The following is a 19,719-nucleotide window of genomic DNA, read 5'->3' as shown; positions in this document are numbered from 1 at the left end:
CACACATACACACACACAGTGCCTCTACGAGGGTGCTCCCCTACCTACCCACCCAACCCCACCCCACTACCACATCATTTCCATTGTTGGGGGGGGGGGCATCAGGTCTTCACATAACCTAGGGATTCCCCTCCCATTGATGCCAGACAATGTCATCCTCTGCTATGTATGTGGCTGGAGCCATGGGTCATTCCACGTGTACTCTTTGGTTGGTTGTTTAGTCCCTGGGAGCTTTGGGTGGTCTAGTTCGTTGATATTGTTGTTCTTCCTATAGGTTGCAAACCCCTTCAGCTCCTTCAGTCCTTCCCCTAACTCTCCTCCATTGGGGTTCCCATGCTCGTCTGATGGTTGGCTGCCAGCATACACATCTTTATTAGTAAAGCTATGACAGAGCCTCTCAGAAGGCATCCATACCAGGCTCCTATCAGAAAGAACTTCTTGGCATCAGCAAGTATCTGGATTTAGTGGCTGCATATGGGATAGATCCCCCTAGTGGGGCAGTCTCAGGAAGGCCTTTCCTTCAGACTCTGCTCCACTCTTTGTCCCTGTATTTCCTTTAGACAGGAGCAATTCTGTGTTAAAATTTTGGGAAGGGTGGGTTGGCCTCATCCTCAAGCAGGGGTGGTGGATATGTCCTCTACAGGTTCTCTCTCCCTTTTGTTAGGTATTTCAGCTAATGTCATCCCCATTGGTCTTGGGAGCCTCTTGCTTTTCTGGCATCTGGGACTTTCTGGTAACTACCTCCAGTTTCCCATCCTCCATTGCTATACACCTCTGTTCAACTTCCTGGCCCTCTGGACATCTCTTCCATCTCCTCTTACACCTGATCCTGTCCCCCCTTTTTTTCTCCCCCTCCTTTCTTCCTCCCAAGTGCCCTCCATCCTCAAAGTCCTGAGATTATTTTGTTTCCTCTTCTTCATAGGACTGAAGTATCCACACTTTGGTCTTTTCTTGACCTATTTCTTTACAGACCATATGGTATGGTCTGTATGTAGTATAATGGGTATTCCTAGCTTTTTCCCTAATATCGATTTATTATAAGTATAATACAAGTAAGTATAAACTATGTGTGTTCTTTGTACTGTTTTACCTCACTCAGGATGATATTTTCTAGTTCCAGCCATTTTCCTGCGAATTTTATGAAGTCATTGTTTTTAATGGCTGAGTAGTACTGCTTTGTGTAAATGTACCACATTTTCTGTATCCATTCTTCGTTGAGGGACATCTGTGTTGTTTCCAGCTTCTGGCTATGATAAGTAAGGCTGCTATGAACATAGTGTAGCATGTGACCTTGTTATATGTTAGAGCATCTTTTGGGTATATGCCCAGAAGTAGTATAGCTGGATCCTTGAGTAGTAATGTCCAATTTTCTGAGAAACTACCAAACTGATTTCCAGAGTGGTTTTACCAGCTTGCAGTCCCACCAGCAGTGGCAGAGTATTCTTCTTTCTCCACATCCTTGCCAGCATCTGCTGTCATCTGAGTTTTTTATCTTAATTATTATGTCTGGTGTGAGGTATAATCTCAGGTCATTTTGATTTGCATTTCCCTGATGACTAGGGATGTTAAACATTTCCTTAAGTGCTTCCCAGACATGCGATATTTCCTCAGTTGAGAATTCTCTGTTTAGCTCTGTACCTCACTTTTTTATGAGGGTTCTTTGGTTCTCTGGAGTATAATTTCTTGAGTTCTTTATATATTTTGCATATTAGCCCTCTATGGAAAGTAGGGTTAGTAAAGGTCTTTCCCAATCAGTGGGTGGCCACTTTGTCTTGTTGACAGTATCCTTGACCTTACAGAAGCTTTGGAATTATATGAGGTCCCATTTGTCTAGTGTTGATCTTAAACATAAGTCAATGGTGTTCTGCTTGGGAAGTTTTCCCTTGTGCCCAAGTATTCGAGGTTCTTCCCACTTTCTCTTCTATTAGATTAAGCTGATCTGGTTTTATGTGAAGTTCCTTAATCCACTTGGACTTGAGCTTTGTACACGGAGATAAGAATGGATCAATTTGCATTTTTCTAGATGCAGGCTGCCTGTTGAAACAGCACCATTTATTGAAGATGCTGTCTTTTTTTCCACTGGATGGTTTTAGCTTCTTTGTGAAAGATCAAGTGACCATAGGTGTGTGGATTCATTTCTGGCTCTTTAATTCTGTTCCATTGATCTACTCCCCTGACTCTGTAACAATATCATGCAGTTTTTATAACTATTGCTCTACAGTATAGCTTGAGGTCAGGGATGGTGATTCCCCCAGAAGTCCTTTTATCTTTGAGAATAGTTTTTGCTATTCTGGGTTTTTTGTTATTCCAAATGAATTTAAGAATTGTTCTTTCTAACTCTATGAAAAATTGAGTGGGAATTTTGATGGGGGTTCCATTGAGACTATAGATTGCTTTCTGTAAAATGACCATTTTTTCTATATTAATCCTGCCAATCCTTGAGCATGGGAGATCTTTCTATCTTCTGAGGTCTTCAGTTTCTTCAGGGATTTGAAGTTCTTGTCATACAGATCTTCACTTGCTTAGTTAGAGTCACACCATGATATTTTATATTATTTGTGACTATTGTGAAGGGTGTTATTTCCCTAATTTCTTTCTCAGCACTTTTATCTTTTGAGTAGAGGAAGGCTACTAATTTGTTAGAGTTAATTTTATATCCAGTCATTTTGTTTATCAGCTGTAGCTCTCTGGTAGAATTTTTTTGGGGGTCGCTTAAGTATACTATCACATCATCTGCAAATAGTGATATCTTGACTTCCTCCCTCCTAGTTTGTATCTCTTTGATCTCCTTTTATTGTCTAATTGCTCTGGCTAGAACTTCAAGTACTATATTGAATAGGTAGGGAAAGAGTAGGCAGCCTTGTCTTGTCCTTGCTTTAAATGGGATAGCTTTGAGTTTCTCTCCCTTTAGTTTGATGTTGGCTCTTGGTTTGCTGTATATTGCTTTTATTATATTTAGGTATGAACCTTGAATTCCTGATTTCTCCAATACTTTGAGAATGAATGGGTGTTGTATTTGTCAAGGGCTTTTTCAGCATCTAATAAGATGATCATGTGTTTTTGTTTTTGTTTTTTCCTTTTAGTTTGTTTATAGAGTGGATTAAATTGATGGGTTTCCATATGTTGAACCATCCCTGCATCCCTGGGATGAACATGGTGGATGATCATTTTGATATATTCTTAGATTCAGTTTTCGAGAATTTTATGGAGTATTTTTGCATTGATATTCATTAGGGAAATTGATTTGAAGTTCCCTTTCTTTCTTGGGCCTTTTTGTGGTTTAGGTATCAGTTTAACTGTGGCTTCATAGAATTGGGTAGTGTTCCTTCTGTTTCAATTTTATAGAATAGTTTGAGAAGTATTGGAATTAGATCTTCTTTGAAGAGATGATAGGATTCTGCCCTGAAACAATCTGACCCTGGGCTTTTTTTTTTTCTTTTCTTTTTTTTTTGGTTGGGATACTTCTAATGACTGCTTCTATTTCCTTGGTGGTTGTGGGACTCTTTAGATGGTTTATTTGATCCTGATTTAACTTTGATACCTGGTATCTGTCTAGAAAATCATCTATTTCATCCAGTTTTGTTGAGTGTAGACTTTTATAGTAGGATTTGATTAATTTTTTGAATTTATTCAGTTTCTGTTGTTATGTCTCCCTTTTTGTTCCTGATTTTGTTAATTTGGATAATGTCTCTGTGTCTTCTGGTTAGTCTGGCTAAGGGTTTATTTATCTTGTTGATTTTCAAAAAAAAAAAACAAAAAACAAAAACAAAAACAAAAAACACCAGCTCTTAGTTTTGTTGATTCTTTGTATAGCTCTCTTTGTTTGTACTTGGTTTGTTTCAACCCTGAGTTTGATTATTTCCTGCCTTCTACTCCTCTTGGGTGTATTTGTTTCTAATAGTTCTAGACCTTTCAGATAAGCTGTTAAGCTGCTAGTGTATGTGCTCTCCAATATCTTTATGGAGGCACTCAGAGCTGTGAGTTTTCCTCTTAACACTGCTTTCATTATGTCCCATAACTTTAGATACGTTATGCCCTCATTTTCATAGAATTCTAAAAAGTCTTTTATGTCTTTATTTATTTCTTCCCTGACCAAGTTATCACTGAATAGATAATTATTCAGCTTCCAGATGTATGTGGGTTTTCTCTTGCTTTGGTTGCTATAGAAGACAAGCCTTATTCTGTGCTGGTCTGATAGAATACATGGGATTAAGTCATTGTTCTTGTATCTGTTGAGGTTTGTTTTGTTTCTGAATATATGAATGATTTTAGAAAAGGTACCATGAGGTGCTGAGAACAAGTTATGTCCTGAAATGTTATGTAGATATCTGTTAAATCCATTTTCTTCATAACTTCACTGTGTCTCTGTGGTTCAGTAACATTCTTTTATGCATGTGGGTACTCATGCATTTAGAGCATAGATGTTCAGAATTGAGAGATCTTCTTGGTAGAATGTTCCTTTGTCAATTATAAAGTGTCCTTCCTTATCTTTTTTGATAACTTTTGGTTGAAAGTCTGCTCCAGCTTGTTTCTTTAGGCCATTTGCTTGGAAATTTTTTCCCAGTGTTTAACTTTGAGGTAATGTCTGTCTTTGTCACTCAGGTGTGTTTCCTGTATGCAGCAAAATTTTGTATCCTGTTTACTTATCCAGTCTATTAGCCAATGTCTTTTTATTGGGGAATTAAATTCATTGATGTTGAGAGATATTAGGACCAATGATTGTTGGTTCTTGTTACTTTTGTTCTTTGAGGTGGAAATATATTTATGTGTTTCTCTTCTTTTGGGTTTGTTGTGAAAAGAGCATTTTCTTGCTTTTTCTTGGGTGTAGTTTTTCACCTTGTGGTGGACTTTTCCTTTTATTATCCTCTATAAGGCTGGATTAATGGAAATCTATTATTTAAATTTGGCTGTCTTGGAATACTTTGGTTTTTCCATCTATGGTAATTGCGAGTTTTGCTGGGTATAATAGCCTGGACTGGCATTTGTGTTCTCTTAGAGTCAGTATGACATCTGCCCAGGAACTTGGCCTCAGAGTCTGTTGAGAAGTCTGGTGTAATTCTGATAGATCTGACTTTATGTGTTACTTGCCTTTTTTCCCTTAATGCTTTTAGTATTCTTTCTTTGTTCTGTGCATTTGGTATTTTAATTATTATGTGACTGGAGGAATTTCTTTTCTGGTCCCATCTGTATGGTGCTCTGTAGGCTTCTTATATGTTTATGGGCATTTCTTTCTTTAGGTTTGGGAAGTTTTCTTCTATAATTTTGTTGAATATGTTTGCTGGCCCTTTGAGTTGGCAATCTTCACTTTCTTCTATACCTATTAGTCTCAAGTTGGGTCTTTTAATTGTGTCCTGGATCTCTTGAAAGTTTTGGGGTAAGAACTTTTAATTTTTTTGTATTTTTCTTGACTGTTGTGTCAATGTCTCCTATGGTATCTTCTACCACTGAGATTCTCTCTTCTGTCTCTTGTATTTTGTTGGTGATGCTTGCATCTGTGACTCCTGTTCTTTTTCCTAGGTTTTCTGTCTCCAGGGCTGTCTCCCTTTGTGTTTTCTTTAATGGTTCTATTCCCATTTTTAGATCCTGGACGGTTTTGTTCAATTCCTTCATCAGTTTGATAGTGTTCTCCTGTATTTCTATAAGTGATTTATGTGTTTCCATTTCCTCTTTTACTTGTGTTTTACTTGTATTCTCCTGTATTCTTTTTTTTTTTTTTATTTTTTCTTTGTTTGTTTGTTTTTTGGCTTTTCAAGACAGGGTTTTTCTGTATAGCCCTGGCTGTCCTGGAACTCACTCTGTAGACCAGGCTGGCCTTGAACTCAGAAATTCACCTGTCTCTGCCTCTGCCTCCCAAGTGCTGGGATTAAAGGCATGCACTATCAACAATTAAATGCTCCTGCATTTCTTTAACTGAGTTTTTATGTGATTCTTAAAGTCCTCTATCATCTTAATGAAACGAACATTTAGAACTAAATCTTGCTTATTGGTATGTGGTATTCAGGACTTGCTGTGGTGAGAGAACTTGTCTTGGAATATCTTGTTTTCTCCACCTATGCTAATTTCGAATTTTGCTGGGTATAGTAGCCTGGGCTGGCATTTGTGTTCTCTTAGGGTCAGTATAGCATCTGATCAGGATCTTCTAGCTTTCATAGTCTCTGGTGAGAAGTCTGGAGTAATTCTAATAGGTCTGCCTTTATGTTACATAACCTTTTCGCTACTACTTTTTTTTTTAATTATCTTCTTCATTTACATTGCCAATGGTAAAACCTTTCCCAATTTCCCCCCTCCCAAAAGCCTCCCTCCCCAAAGATTCCCAACCCCTCCTCCCACTCCCCTACACCCCTCCCATCCATTTCCCTTTGTTGGGGCCTCTACTGAGCTTTTACCTGACCAAAGACCACTCTTCCCACTTGCTAGTACTTTTTTTTTTTCCTTTTGATGACTTTGGGTTGAAAGTCAATTTTTTTTATTTGATATATTTTTTATTTACATTTCAAATGATTTCCCCTTTTCTAGGTCCCCACTCCCTGAAAGTCCCGTAAGCCCCCTTCTCTCTCACTCTCCTCCCCCCCACCCCTTCCCAGTTCCCCGTTCTGGTTTTGCCAAATACTGCTTCACTGAGTCTTTCCAGAACAAGGGGCCACTCCTCCTTTCTTCTTGTACCTCATTTGATGTGTGGATTATGTTTTGGGTATTCCAGTTTTCTAGGTTAATATCCACTTATTAGTGAGTGCATACCATGAGTCACCTTTTGAGTCTGAGTTACCTCACTTAGTATGATATTCTCTAGCTCCATTCATTTGCCTAAGAATTTCATGAATTCATTGTTTCTAATGGCTGAATAGTACTCCATTGTGTAGATATACCACATTTTTTGCATCCACTCTTCTGTTGAGGGATACCTGGGTTCTTTCCAGCATCTGGCAATTATAAATAGGGCTGCTATGAACATAGTAGAGCATGTATCCTTATTACATGGTGGGGAATCCTCTGGGTATATGCCCAGGAGTGGTATAGCAGGATCTTCTGGAAGTGAGGTGCCCAGTTTTCGGAGGAACCGCCAGAGTGCTTTCCAGAGTGATTGTACCAATTTGCAACCCCACCAGCAGTGGAGGAGTGTTCCTCTTTCTCCACACCCTCTCCAACACCTGCTGTCTCCTAAATTTTTAATCTTAGCCATTCTGACTGGTGTAAGGTGAAATCTCAGGGTTGTTTTGATTTGCATTTCCCTAATGACTAATGAAGTTGAGCATTTTTTAAGATGCTTCTCCGCCATCCGAAGTTCTTCAGGTGAGAATTCTTTGTTTAACTCTGTACCCCACTTTTTCAATAGGGTTGTTTGGTTTTCTAGAGTCTAACTTCTTGAGTTTTTTATATATATTCAATATTAGCCCTCTATCTGATGTAGGATTGGTGAAGATCGTTTCCCAATTTGTTGGTTGCCACTTTGCTGAAGTTGTTTATCAGCTGTAGGAGTTCTCTAGTGGAATTTTTGGGGTCACTTAGGTAGACTATCATGTCATCTGCAAATAATGATAGTTTGACTTCTTCCTTTCCAATTTGTATCCATTTGACCTCCTTATGTTGTCGAATTGCCCGAGCTAGTACCTCAAGTACAATATTGAAAAGATAAGGAGAAAGGGGGCAGCCCTGTCTAGTCCCTGATTTTAGTGGGATTGCTTCAAGTTTCTCTCCATTTAGTTTGATGCTGGCTACCGGTTTGCTGTATATTGCTTTTACTATGTTTAGGTATGGGCCTTGAATTCCTGTTCTTTCCAAGACTTTAAGCGTGAATTTTGTCAAATGCTTTTTCAGCATCCAATGAAATGACCATGTGGTTTTTTTCTTTGAGTTTGTTTATGTAGTGGATTGCATTGATGGATTTCCGTATATTGAACCAACCCTGCATCCCTGGGATAAAGCCTACTTGATCATGGTGGATGATTGTTTTGATGTGTTCTTGGATTCGGTTGGCAAGAATTTTATTGAGTATTTTTGCATCGATGTTCATAAGGAAAATTGGTCTAAAGTTCTCTTTCTTTGTTGGTTCTTTGTGTGGTTTTGGTATCAACGTAATTGTGGCTTCGTAGAAGGAATTGGGTAGTGTTCCTTCTGTTTCTATTTTGTGGAATAGTTTGAAGAGTATTGGTATTAAGTCTTCTTTGAAGGTCTGATAGAATTCTGCACTGAAACCATCTGGTCCTGTGCTTTTTTTGATTGGAAGACTTTCTATGACTCCTTCTATTTCTTTAGGCATTATGGGACTGTTTAGATGATCTATTTGGTCTTGATTTAATTTTGGTATTTGGTATCTGTCAAGGAAATTGTCCATTTCCTCCAGATTCTCCAGTTGTGTTGAATATAGGCTCTTGTAGTAGGATCTGATGATTTTTTGGATTTTCTCAGTTTCTGTTGTTATATCCCCCTTTTCATTTCTAAGTTTGTTAATTTGGATACTTTCTCTGTGCCCTTTGGTCAGTCTGGCTAAGGGTTTATCTATCTTGTTGATTTTCTCAAAGAACCAGCACCTGGATTCGTTGATTCTTTGTACGGTTCTCTTTGTTTCCAATTGATTGATTTCAGCCCTGAGTTTGATGATTTCCCGTCTTCTACTCCTCCTGGGTGAATTGGCTTCTTTTTGTTCCAGGACTTTCAGGTGTGTCGGTAAGCTGCTAGTGTATGCTCTCTCCATTTTCTTTTTGGAGGCACTCAGAGCTATGAGTTTTCCTCTTAGCACTGCTTTCATTGTGTCCCAAAGATTTGGGTATGTTGTGCCTTCATTTTCATTAAATTCTAAAAAGCTGTAAAATCTGAGTTAAAAGTTTTGGAACTGGCTGGGTGATGTGTTTTTCTGCCCCCTACACTCCAGTATTTCAGAATTGTAAGAAGGGCTTCACATGTCCTGCAAATATCTTCTCAATTATTTTGTCATGATTTTTTTTTATTCGATATATTTTTATTTACATTTCAAATGATTTCCCCATTTCTGGCTCCCCACTCCCCAAGAGCCCTATCACTATTTGCCGATGATATGACCCAAATATACTTAAGTGACCCAAAAAATTCTACCAGAGAATTCTTACAGATAAACAACTTCAGCAAAGTGGCTGGTTATAAAATCAACTCAAGCAAATCAGTGGCCTTCCTATACTCAAAAGATAAGCAGGCTGAGAAAGAAGTTAGGGAAATGACCCCCTTCACAATAGTCAGTTTATGTATCAAGAAAGAAATGTATTATCAGCCACTTTCCTGAAGTTGGTTATCAGCTGTAGGAGTTCTCTAGTGGAGTTTTTGGGGTCACTTAGGTAGACTATCATGTCATCTGCAAATAATGATAGTTTGACTTCTTCCTTTCCAATTTGTATCCCTTTGACCTCCTTATGTTGTCGAATTGCCCGAGCTAGTACCTCAAGTACAATATTGAAAAGATAAGGAGAAAGGGGGCAGCCCTGTCTAGTCCCTGATGTTAGTGGGATTGCTTCAAGTTTCTCTCCATTTAGTTTGATGCTGGCTACCGGTTGCAGGCTCTTATAGTAGGATCTGATGATTTTTTGGATTTCCTCAGTTTCCGTTGTTATATCTCCCTTTTCATTTCTAAGTTTGTTAATTTGGATACTTTCTCTGTGCCCTTTGGGCAGTCTGGCTAAGGGTTTATCTATCTTGTTAATTTTCTCAAAGAACCAGCTCCTGGTTTGGTTGATTCTTTGTATGGTTCTCTTTGTTTCTACTTGATTGATTTCAGCCCTGAGTTTGATGATTTCCTGCCTTGTACTCCTCCTGGGTGAAATAGCTTCTTTTTGTTCCAGGGCTTTCAGGTGTGTCATTAAGCTGGTAATGTATGCTCTCTCCATTTTCTTTTTGGAGGCACTCAGGGCTATGAGTTTTCCTCTTAGCACTGCTTTCATTGTGTCCCATAGATTTGGGTATGTTGTGTCTTCATTTTCATTATGTTCTAAAAAGTCTTTAATTTCTTTCTTTATTTCTTCCTTGACCAAGGTATCATTGAGTAGAATATTGTTCAGTTTCCACGTGTATGTGGGTTTTCTGTTGTTTTTGTTGCTATTGAAGACCATTTTTACTCCATAGTGATCTGATAGGTGGCATGGGATTAGTTTGATCTTCTTATATTTGTTGAGGTCTGTCTTGTGACCAATTATATGGTCGATTTTGGAGAAGGTACCATGAGGTGCTGAGAAAAAGGTATATTCTTTTGCTTTAGGATAGAATGTTCTATATATATCTGTTAAATCTAATTGGTCCAAAGCTTCAATTAGTTTCATTGTGTCCCTGTTTAGTTTCTGTTTTCCTGATCGGTCCATTGAGGAAAGTGTAGTGTTGAAGTCACCCACAATTATTGTGTTAGGTGCAATGTGTGCTTTGAGCTTTAATAAAGTTTCTTTTACGAAAGTGGGTGCCCTTGCATTTGGAGCATAGATGTTCAGGATTGAGAGTTCTTCTTGTTGTATTTTTCTTTTGATCAGCAAGAAGTGTCCCTCAGAGTCTCTTTTGATGACAATTTTATCTGATATTAAAAGGGCTGCTCCAGCTTGTTTCCTGAGACCATTTGCTTGTAAAATTGTCTTCCAGCCTTTTACTCTAAGGTAGTGTTTGTCTTTGACCCTGAGGTGTGTTTCCTGTAAGCAGCAAAATGTAGGGTCCTGTTTACGTATCCAGTCAGTTAGTCTATGTCTTTTTATTGGGGCATTGAATCCATTGATGTTAAGAGATATTAAGGTTTTTGTTGCTATTGAAAACCACTCTTACACCATAGTGATCTGATAGGAGGCATGGGAGTAGTTCGATCTTCTTATATTTGTTGAGGCCTGTCTTGTGACCAATTATATGGTCGATTTTGGAGAAGGTACCATGAGGTGCTGAGAAAAAGGTATATTCTTTTGCTTTAGGGTGAAATGTTCTATAGATATCAGTCAAATCCAATTGGTCCAAAGCTTCAATTAATTTTACTGTGTCCCTGTTTAGTTTCTGTTTTCCTGATCAGTCCATTGAAGAGAGTGGAGTATTGAAGTCCCCCACAATTATTGTGTTAGGTGCAATGTGTGCTTTGAGCTTTAGTAAAGTTTGTTTTACGAATGAGGGTGCCCTTGCATTTGGCGCATAGATGTTCAGAATTGAAAGTTCTTCTTCTGGATTTTTCCTTTGACCAGCAAGAAGTGTACCTCAGTGTCTCTTTTGATGACTTTAGGTTGAAAGTAAATTTTATCTGATATTAGAATGGCTACTCCGGCTCGTTTCCTGAGACCATTGGCTTGTAGAGTTGTCTTCCAGCCTTTTACTCTAAGGTAGTTTTTGTCTTTGACATTTAGGTGTGTTTCCTGTATGCAGCAAAATGTAGGGTCTTGTTTCCTTATCCAGTCTGTTAGTCTATGTCTTTTTATTGGGGAATTGAGTCCATTGATGTTAAGAGATCTTAAGGAATAGAGATTAAAAATTTAGGAGACAGCAGGTGTTGGAGAGGGTGTGGAGAAAGAGGAACACTCCTCCACTGCTGGTGGGGTTACAAATTGGTACAACCACTCTGGAAAGCACTCTGGCGGTTCCTCCGAAAACTGGGCACCTCACTTCCAGAAGATCCTGCTATACCACTCCTGGGCATATACCCAGAGGATTCCCCACCATGTAATAAAGGATACATGCTCTACTATGTTCATAGCAGCCCTATTTATAATTGCCAGATGCTGGAAAGAACCCAGGTATCCCTCAACAGAAGAGTGGATGCAAAAAATGTGGTATATCTACACAATGGAGTACTATTCAGCCATTAGAAACTATGAATTCATGAAATTCTTAGGCAAATGGATGGAGCTAGAGAACATCATACTAAGTGAGGTAACCCAGACTCAAAAGGTGAATCATGGTATGCACTCACTAATAAGTGGATATTAACCTAGAAAACTGGAATACCCAAAACATAATCCACACATCAAATGAGGTACAAGAAGAAAGGAGGAGTGGCCCCTTGTTCTGAAAAGACTCAGTGAAGCAGTATTTGGCAAAATCAGAACAGGGAAGTGGGAAGGGTTAGGTGGGTAAACAGGGGGAGGGAAGGGGACTGATGGGACTTTCAGGGAGTGGGGGTCCAGAAAAGGGGAAATCATTTGAAATGTAAATAAATATATCAATAAATTAAAAAAAAAGAAAAAAAAAGAGATATTAAGGAACAGTGATTGTTACTTCCTGTCATTTTTGACGTTATTTTTTAAATTTGATTGGTTAACTTCTTTTGGGTTTGATGAAAGGTTACTATCTTGCTTTTTCCAGGGTGAAGTTTCCCTCCTTGTATTGGTGTTTTCCTCCTATTATCCTTTGTAGGGCTGGGTTTGTGGATAGATATTGGGTAAACTTGGTTTTGTCATGAAATATCTTAGTTTCTCCATCTATGGTGATTGAGAGTTTTGCTGGATATAGTAGTTTTGGCTGGCATTTGTGTTCTCTTAGAGTCTGCATGAGATCTGCCCAGGATCTTCTAGCCTTCATAGTCTCAGGTGAAAAGTCTGGTGTGATTCTGATAGGTCTTCCTTTATATGTTACTTGGCCTTTTTCTCTTACTGCCTTTAATATTCTTTCTTTGTTTAGTACATTTGGGGTTTTGATTATTATATGCCGGGAAGTATTTCTGTTCTGGTTCAGTCTGTTTGGAGTTCTGTAGGCTTCTTGTATATTCATGGGCATCTCTCTCTCTTTAGGTTAGGGAAGTTTTCTTCCATAATTTTATTGAAGATATTTGCTGGACCTTTAAGTTGTAAATCTTCACTCTCATCTATGCCTATAATCCTTAGGTTTGGTCTTCTCATTGTGTCCTGGATTTCCTGGATATTTTGGGTTACAAGCTTTTTGCATTTTGCATTTTCTTTAATTGTTGAGTCCATGGTTTCTATGGTATCTTCAGCATCTGAGATTCTTTCTTCTATCTCTTGTATTCTGTTGTTGATATTTGCATCTATGTCCCCTGATTTCTTCCCAAGGCTTTCTATCTCCAAAGTTGTCTCCCTTTGAGTTTTCTTAGTTGTTTCTACTTCTGATTTTAGAACCTGGATGGTTTTGCTTAGCTCCTTCACTTGCTTGTTTGTGCTTTCCTGTAATTCTTTAAGAGTTTTTTGTGTTTCCTGTTTCATGACCTCAGCCTGTTGACCAAAGTTCTCCTGTATTTCTTTAAGTGTTTTTTGCGTTTCCTCATTATTGGCTTTTGTATTCTCCTGGATTTCTTTCAATGATTTTTGTGTTTCCCTTGCAAGGGCTTCTAACTTTTGATCCATTTTCTCCTGAATCTCTTTAAGTATGTCCTTCATGTGTTCCTGTACCAGCATCATGACCAGTGATTTTAAATCCAAATCTTGTTTTACTGATGTGATGGGGTATCCAGGACATGCTGGTAAAGGAGAATTGGGTTCAGATGTTGCCATATTGCCTTGATTTCTGTTAGTGACGTTCCTGCGTTTGCCTTTTGCCATCTAGTTCTCACTGGTGTTAGTTGGTCTTGTCAATGCTGGACTCACCAGTGCAAGCTGCCCCTTCCCAAGTAAGCCTCTGGTGCACAGCTTACCTCCTGCACTGCCTGGAGACAGGGTGCTGTGGCCCAGGCTGTTCAGATCCCAAAGCAGGCACCTGAAGGCTCCTGCTGGGGCGGGCTGGATTCACTGGAGCACACCGACTTCTCCTCGCTGGCCACCCGCCCCTATTGCCTCTTGCAGGACCTGGAGATGTGGTGTTGCTGCCCAGGCTGATCTGTATCCGGAAGCAGAGAGATCTGAGTGCTCCCGCCAGAGGCCTCAGGACTGGAACTTAAGCTTCAGTGCCACAGGAGCAAGCTGTGCTGTGAGCTCCCAGACTGCCTCTCACTTGCTACTACTTTTAATATTCTTTCTTTGTTTTATGCATTTGGTGTTTTGACTATTATGTGATAGGAGGAATTTCTTTTTTTGGTCCATTCTATTTGGAGTTCTGTAGGCTTCTTGTATGTTTATGGGCATCTCTTTCTTTAGGCTAGGATTCTATAATTTTGTTGATCATATTTACTGGCCCTTTAAGTTGGGGATCTTTGTTCTCTTCTATACTTATAACCATTGGGTTTGATTTCCCATTGTGTCCTGGATTTCCTGGATGTTTTGGGTTAGGAGCTTTTTGCATTTTCTTTGACTGTTGTGTCAATGTTTTCTATGGTATCTTCTGCATGAGTTTCTCTCTTCTATCTCTTGTATTCTTTTGGTGATATTTGCATCTATGAGTCCTGATCTCTTTCCAAGGTTTTCTATCTTCAGGGTTGTCTCCCTTTCTGATTTCCTTATTGCTTCTATTTCCATTTTTAGATCCTGGATGGTTTTGTTCAATTCCTTCGCCTATTTGGTTGTGTTTTCCTGTAATTCTTTAAGGGATTTTTGTGTTTCCTTTTTAAGGGCTTCTACCTGTTTATGTGTGCTCTCCTGTGTTTCTTTAAGGGAGCTATTTATGTCCTTCTTAAAGTCCACTATCATCATTATGATATGTGATTTTAAATCAGCATCTTGCTTTTCCAGTTTGTTGGGGTATCCAGGACTTGCTGTGGTGGAACTGTGTTCTGATGATGCCAAGTAGCCTTGGTTTCTGTTGCATATGTTCTTGCCCTTGCCTTATGCCATTTGGTTATCTCTGGTGTTAGGTGGTCTTGCTGTCTCTGACTGTGGCTTGTCCCTTCTGCAAGCCTGTGTGTCAGTACTCCTGGGAGACCAGTTCTCTCTAGGAAGAATTTGGGTGTGGAGAGCTGTAGCATAGGGTCAGCTCTGGGGTACAGACTGAAACTGGAAGGATTCTGTCCCAGGCTGTTCCTTGGTTTCTGTGTCCTGATGGCTCTGGGTGGGTCCCCCTTGGGCCAGGAATTTGAGCAGAAGTGGTGGTCTTCTTACCTGTGCTCACAGTTGGGTCAGCACTCCTGGGAGACCAGCTCTCTCCAGGAGGAATTTAGCTTTGGAGACCTTTGGCACAGGGTCAGTTCTGGGTACAGAATGAAACTGGAAGAATTCTATCCCAGGCTGTTCCTCAGTTCTTGAGTCCTGAGGGCTTCAGGTGGGTCCCTCAGAGCAGAGTGATGACCTTACCTATGCACACAGTCATGTTAGTCCTCCCGGGACTAATAGCTCTTTCCTGGTCGTATTTGGATATAGCTGTGGCAGGGGATCAGCTCCAGGTGCACACCATATATTGCCCTTATTGTGTTTAAGTGGGTATCTTGTATTCCTGATCTCTCCAAGACTTTTAACATGAATGGTGTTGGATTTTGTCAAAGGCTTTTTTAGCAACTGATATGATCACATGTTTTTTTTGTTTGGTTTGTTTCATTTAATTTGTGTGTATCGTGGGTTACATTGATGGATTTTCTTATATTGAACCAACAACCCTGCATCCATGGAATGAAATCTACTTGATCATGGTAGAAGAAGCCTTTGATGTATTTTTAGATTCAGTGTGCTAATATTTCACTAAGTTTTGCATCAGTATTCATGAGAGAAATTGGTCTGAAATTTTCTTTCTATGTTGAATCTTTGTGTGGTGTAGATATTAGGATGACTGTAGCCTAAGATAATGAGTTTGGTATTCTTCTGTTTCTATTTTGTGGAATAATTTAAGGAGTATTGGAATTAGCTCTTCTTTGGAAGTCTGGTAGAATTTTGTACTAAATCCATCTGGCCTGGGGCTTTTTTTGGTTGGAAGACTTTTAATGACTGTTTCTATTTCCTTAGAGGTTATAGGGCTATTCAGATAGTTTACCTGATCTTGATATAGCTGTAGCAATTGGCATTTGTCTAGAAAATCATTCATTTCATTTAGATTTTCCTATTTTGTGGAGTATAGGCTTTTGAAATAAGATCCAGTGATTTTTTTATTTTCCTCAGTGTCTGTTGTTCTGTCTCCCTTTTCATGGAAAAAATTGTTAATTCATATACTGTCTTTCTGTATTTTATTTAGTTTGACCAAAGGTTCGTCCATCTAGTTAATTTTCTCAAACCAGATTTTGCTTTATTTGATACTTTTTATTGTTTTCTTCATTTCTTATTGATTGATCTCAGTCCTGAGTTTTATTATTTCCTGCTGGCTACTCCTCCTAGGTGTGTTTGCTTCTTTTTTCTTTTTTCTAGAGCCTTTAGATATACTTTTAATTCATTAGTGTAAGAATTCTCCATTTTCTTTATGAGGGCACTTAGTTCTATGAACCTTATTCTTAGCACTACTTTCATAGTGTGCCACAAGTTTGGATATGTTGTGCCCTCATATTCATTGAATTCTAGAAAGTCTTTACATTTTTTCTTTTTCTTCCATGACCCAGTGATCATTCAGTAGAGAGTTGTTCAGTTTACATGAGTATGTAGGCTTTCTGCTGTTTCTGTTGTTGATGAAGTTCAGCTTTAATCCATGGTGATCAGTTTGGGTTATTTAAATCTTCTTGTATCTGTTGAGGCTTGCTTTGTGACCAATTATAAGACCAAATTTGGAGAAGGTTCTGTGAGGTACTGAGAAGAAGGTATATTCCTTTTGTGTTTGGGCAAAATGCTCTGTAGATATCTGTTAGGTTCATTCAAACAATAACCTTTGTTAGTTTCATTATTTCTCTGTTTAGTTTCTGTCCATTGATGAGAGTGTTAAAGTCTACTACTATTAATATGTGGTGTTCCAATATGCGATTTAAGCTTTAGTAATGTTTCTTTTATGAATGAGGATGCCCTTGTATTTGTTCAGATTTGAGATGTCCTCTTAGTGGGTTTTTCCTTTGATGAGTATGAAGCATCCTTCCCTGTCTCTTTTGATTACTTTTATTGGTAGTTTATTTTATTAAATATTGAAATGGCTAGTCCAGGTTGTTTGCTTGGAAAATCTTCTTCAAACCCTTTATTTTGAGATTTATAACTATCTTTATTGCTGAGATGTGTTTCTTGTGCACAGCACAATGATAGATTCTGTTTATGCATTCATTCTGTTAGCCTATATCATTTTACTGGACAATGTAATCCATTAATGTTCAAAGATATTAATAACCAGTTTGTTAACTTCCTGTTATTTTGATATTGGTTGATGGTAGTGTGTGTGTGTGTGTGTGTGTGTGTGTGTGTGTGTGTGTGTGTGTATAGATCATAACCCAGGGACTGAACCATCAACCAAGGTATACACATAGTTCCAGCCAAAAATGTGGCAGAGGAATGCCTTGTTGAGCATCAGTGGGAGGAGTGATCTTTGGTCAGGTAAAGGCTCAATAGAGGCCCCAACAAAGGGAAACTGACTGGACGGGGGTGGGGGGAGAGTTGGGGGGAGGTGGGAGTGTGTTAGGTAGAGGGGCATATACTACATGGAGGCAAGGGGTGGGAGGAGAGGTAGGGAATCGTTGGGGATGCGGGCTTTTGGGAGGGGAAAATTAGGAACGGTTTTATCATTGACAATATAAATAAAGAAGATACTCAATTAAAAAAAGATTAAAAAATAAAAAATAAAAACAATGAAAAAAAAGACCTTTATTATCTTTATAAGATTGGATTTAAGATCATCTTCTTGTGCTTCATTTTCTTTAGGATATCCAGGGTTTGCTGTGGCAGGATAGACAACTAGGCTCTAGTGGTGTCATATTGCTCGTTGATTCTGTTTTTATGCTGTCCTTTAGACATCTGGTTTTCCCTGATGGCTGGACTTTTGGAGAAAAGGGCGAGGGGGTTGGGGGGTTGGGGGAGAAGCCATGAGCCACACAATGGAGGACAGGGTGCCTGACTCTTCTGGTTCTGCCTCAGAAGGGCACCATTGGCTAGGGATTGGTGGGACAACATTCCAAGCTGGTAGTTTTTGGGATCTCTGCAGGTGTTCATGGAGAAGCAGGATGCTCTTGGGGTACCCTAAGGCTCTTCAGCACCGAATAATGAGCTTAGAACTAGAAAATGGGTTTCAGGGGACCCTGTGCAATTCACCTCAGGAGGCTGTGTCCAGAGAAGACCAGCTGGAAATGCATTGATGAGGGAGGGTTCTAAGCTGGTTAGTCTCTTCCCCCTACCCTCCCCACCCCACCCCAAGGCTTCCACAGGGAAGCAAGATGCTCTTGGTGTCCTTCAAGGTTTCTCAGGACCAAAGAAGCAAAATATTAAAAATTTTAAATCTGATTGAAAGAGAACAAAGAGTTATATGGTGGAGAGGAAAGGGAAGGCACTATAATTTAATTATATTATAGTCTAAAGAAATACAACTAATTCTTAAAGATTTAAATCTGAACTTTTATAAGCATACATATCCCTCTGTTTTTCAGAATGTCACAGTAAGTAGTTCAGCATGATCTTTGGAATAAAGAAATCTGTACTGAAAAAAATCCACGTGTTAATTCTTTTAGTCTCTCTGCTTTAGGAAAACATAATCTAGTTTCTCACATCACATACTTGTTTTAAAAAGGAAGCAATGTGAAAGACCTGTATAATTATACTGAGATTCTAATGTATCTTTTAACTTTTTTTACAGAAGAGGATAAATATAATATCTATTCGCCTTTGCTCTTCAAGTATTTCCTGGCAGAAGGAATCATTAATGGGCATACTCTGTTGGTTGCATCCGCCAAAGAAAATCCTGCCAACATTTTACAGGTATAGAATATACTAATTCAACATATATTTTGAATACTTCATAAAAAATATACCTACAAGTAAGGCATGCCCTTACAAATTATATTTAGACACATTACAAAGAGGTTTTATTTTTCTAGTCAGGTCTCATTCTAGACCCTGTAGACCCTGGCTGGCTTCAAACTCACAGCAGTATGTCCACTGTGAAATGATCCCCACATATATGACCTACCTTAGTTGCCATTGTTGATATAGTGAAAATGGTTTAGACCACATTAACCATAAGTAAACATTGTAAACTTTTCAGCTATAATTTCTGTGTTCCCATAATTTGCTAAGAGCCAAAAGTTCTGTGTGTTTTAACCAGCATCTCCCTATTTCTCTCAAAGTCTAATCCCAGGAAATCACTGTTATTTTTTACCATTGTTTTGAATTTAGGAGTGTGCTCTAATGATAACATATTCTTTCCCACTTGGAACATTTATCAAAAATATTCAGACTATTGCCACAAACCCTAATGCTTATAAATAATAGTTATACTTTTATAACATAAAGATTTGGTACTTTGTTTTGAAATTCTTTTCTTTATAAGTAGCCCAAAACAAGTAGTTTTTATTTAAATTCCAATTTTGTTTTCTATAATTGAGTATTTTTCAAGAATATATTCAGTGGACAATAAAATTTAATGTATGGTATTATGGTTTTCAGAAAATCAACTATTTACTTAAACCAAATAAAAAACCATAAAACTACTTTATTGTAAGAAACTCAAATAAACACATCATACAGCTAGATTTTAGTAGACACAAACACTTGCCCAGTCCTAAACTGTACTTTCCATTGAATTTCTATGAATTTGGATTTCCATTCTAAAGCCATGGAACTTTACTAAGGGTTTTACACTTCCAATGTCGAATACATTTTTATACATCTATCCAACTCAAAAAAGAAAAGACTGCCAGAATTGAGGCTAGGATATAATTAGGTTATAAGTACTCTTTCCTGACTCATGTGGCCACTTGCCTATCTCTTTTAATAATACATTTATTTTTTTTTAAGGAGCAAACAGTTCAGCAGGGATAGGTGCTTGCATAAGCCTGGTGCCCTGAGGTTAATCCTAGAATTGACATAAAGACAGAGGGGA

At 38.6% G+C, this 19,719-nt stretch overlaps 1 protein-coding gene across 2 annotated transcripts in view; it reads left to right on the top strand.

The window, feature by feature from the left end:
• The window catches only part of Elp4 (elongator acetyltransferase complex subunit 4), a 227,365-nt gene that overhangs the window by 21,924 nt on the left and 185,722 nt on the right, over nt 1-19,719 (top strand). For both annotated transcript variants that reach the window (XM_052183137.1, XM_052183138.1), the window contains exon 3: nt 18,475-18,596. In XM_052183137.1, coding sequence (XP_052039097.1) covers nt 18,475-18,596 — 122 coding nt within the window. The remainder of the gene's footprint in view (nt 1-18,474; nt 18,597-19,719) is intronic.

The sequence above is a fragment of the Apodemus sylvaticus genome, chromosome 5, assembly GCF_947179515.1.
Source record: "Apodemus sylvaticus chromosome 5, mApoSyl1.1, whole genome shotgun sequence".
Lineage (NCBI taxonomy): Eukaryota > Metazoa > Chordata > Mammalia > Rodentia > Muridae > Apodemus > Apodemus sylvaticus.
Note: the sequence above shows the minus strand (reverse complement) of the source record. Positions and strands in the feature narration are given on the sequence as shown.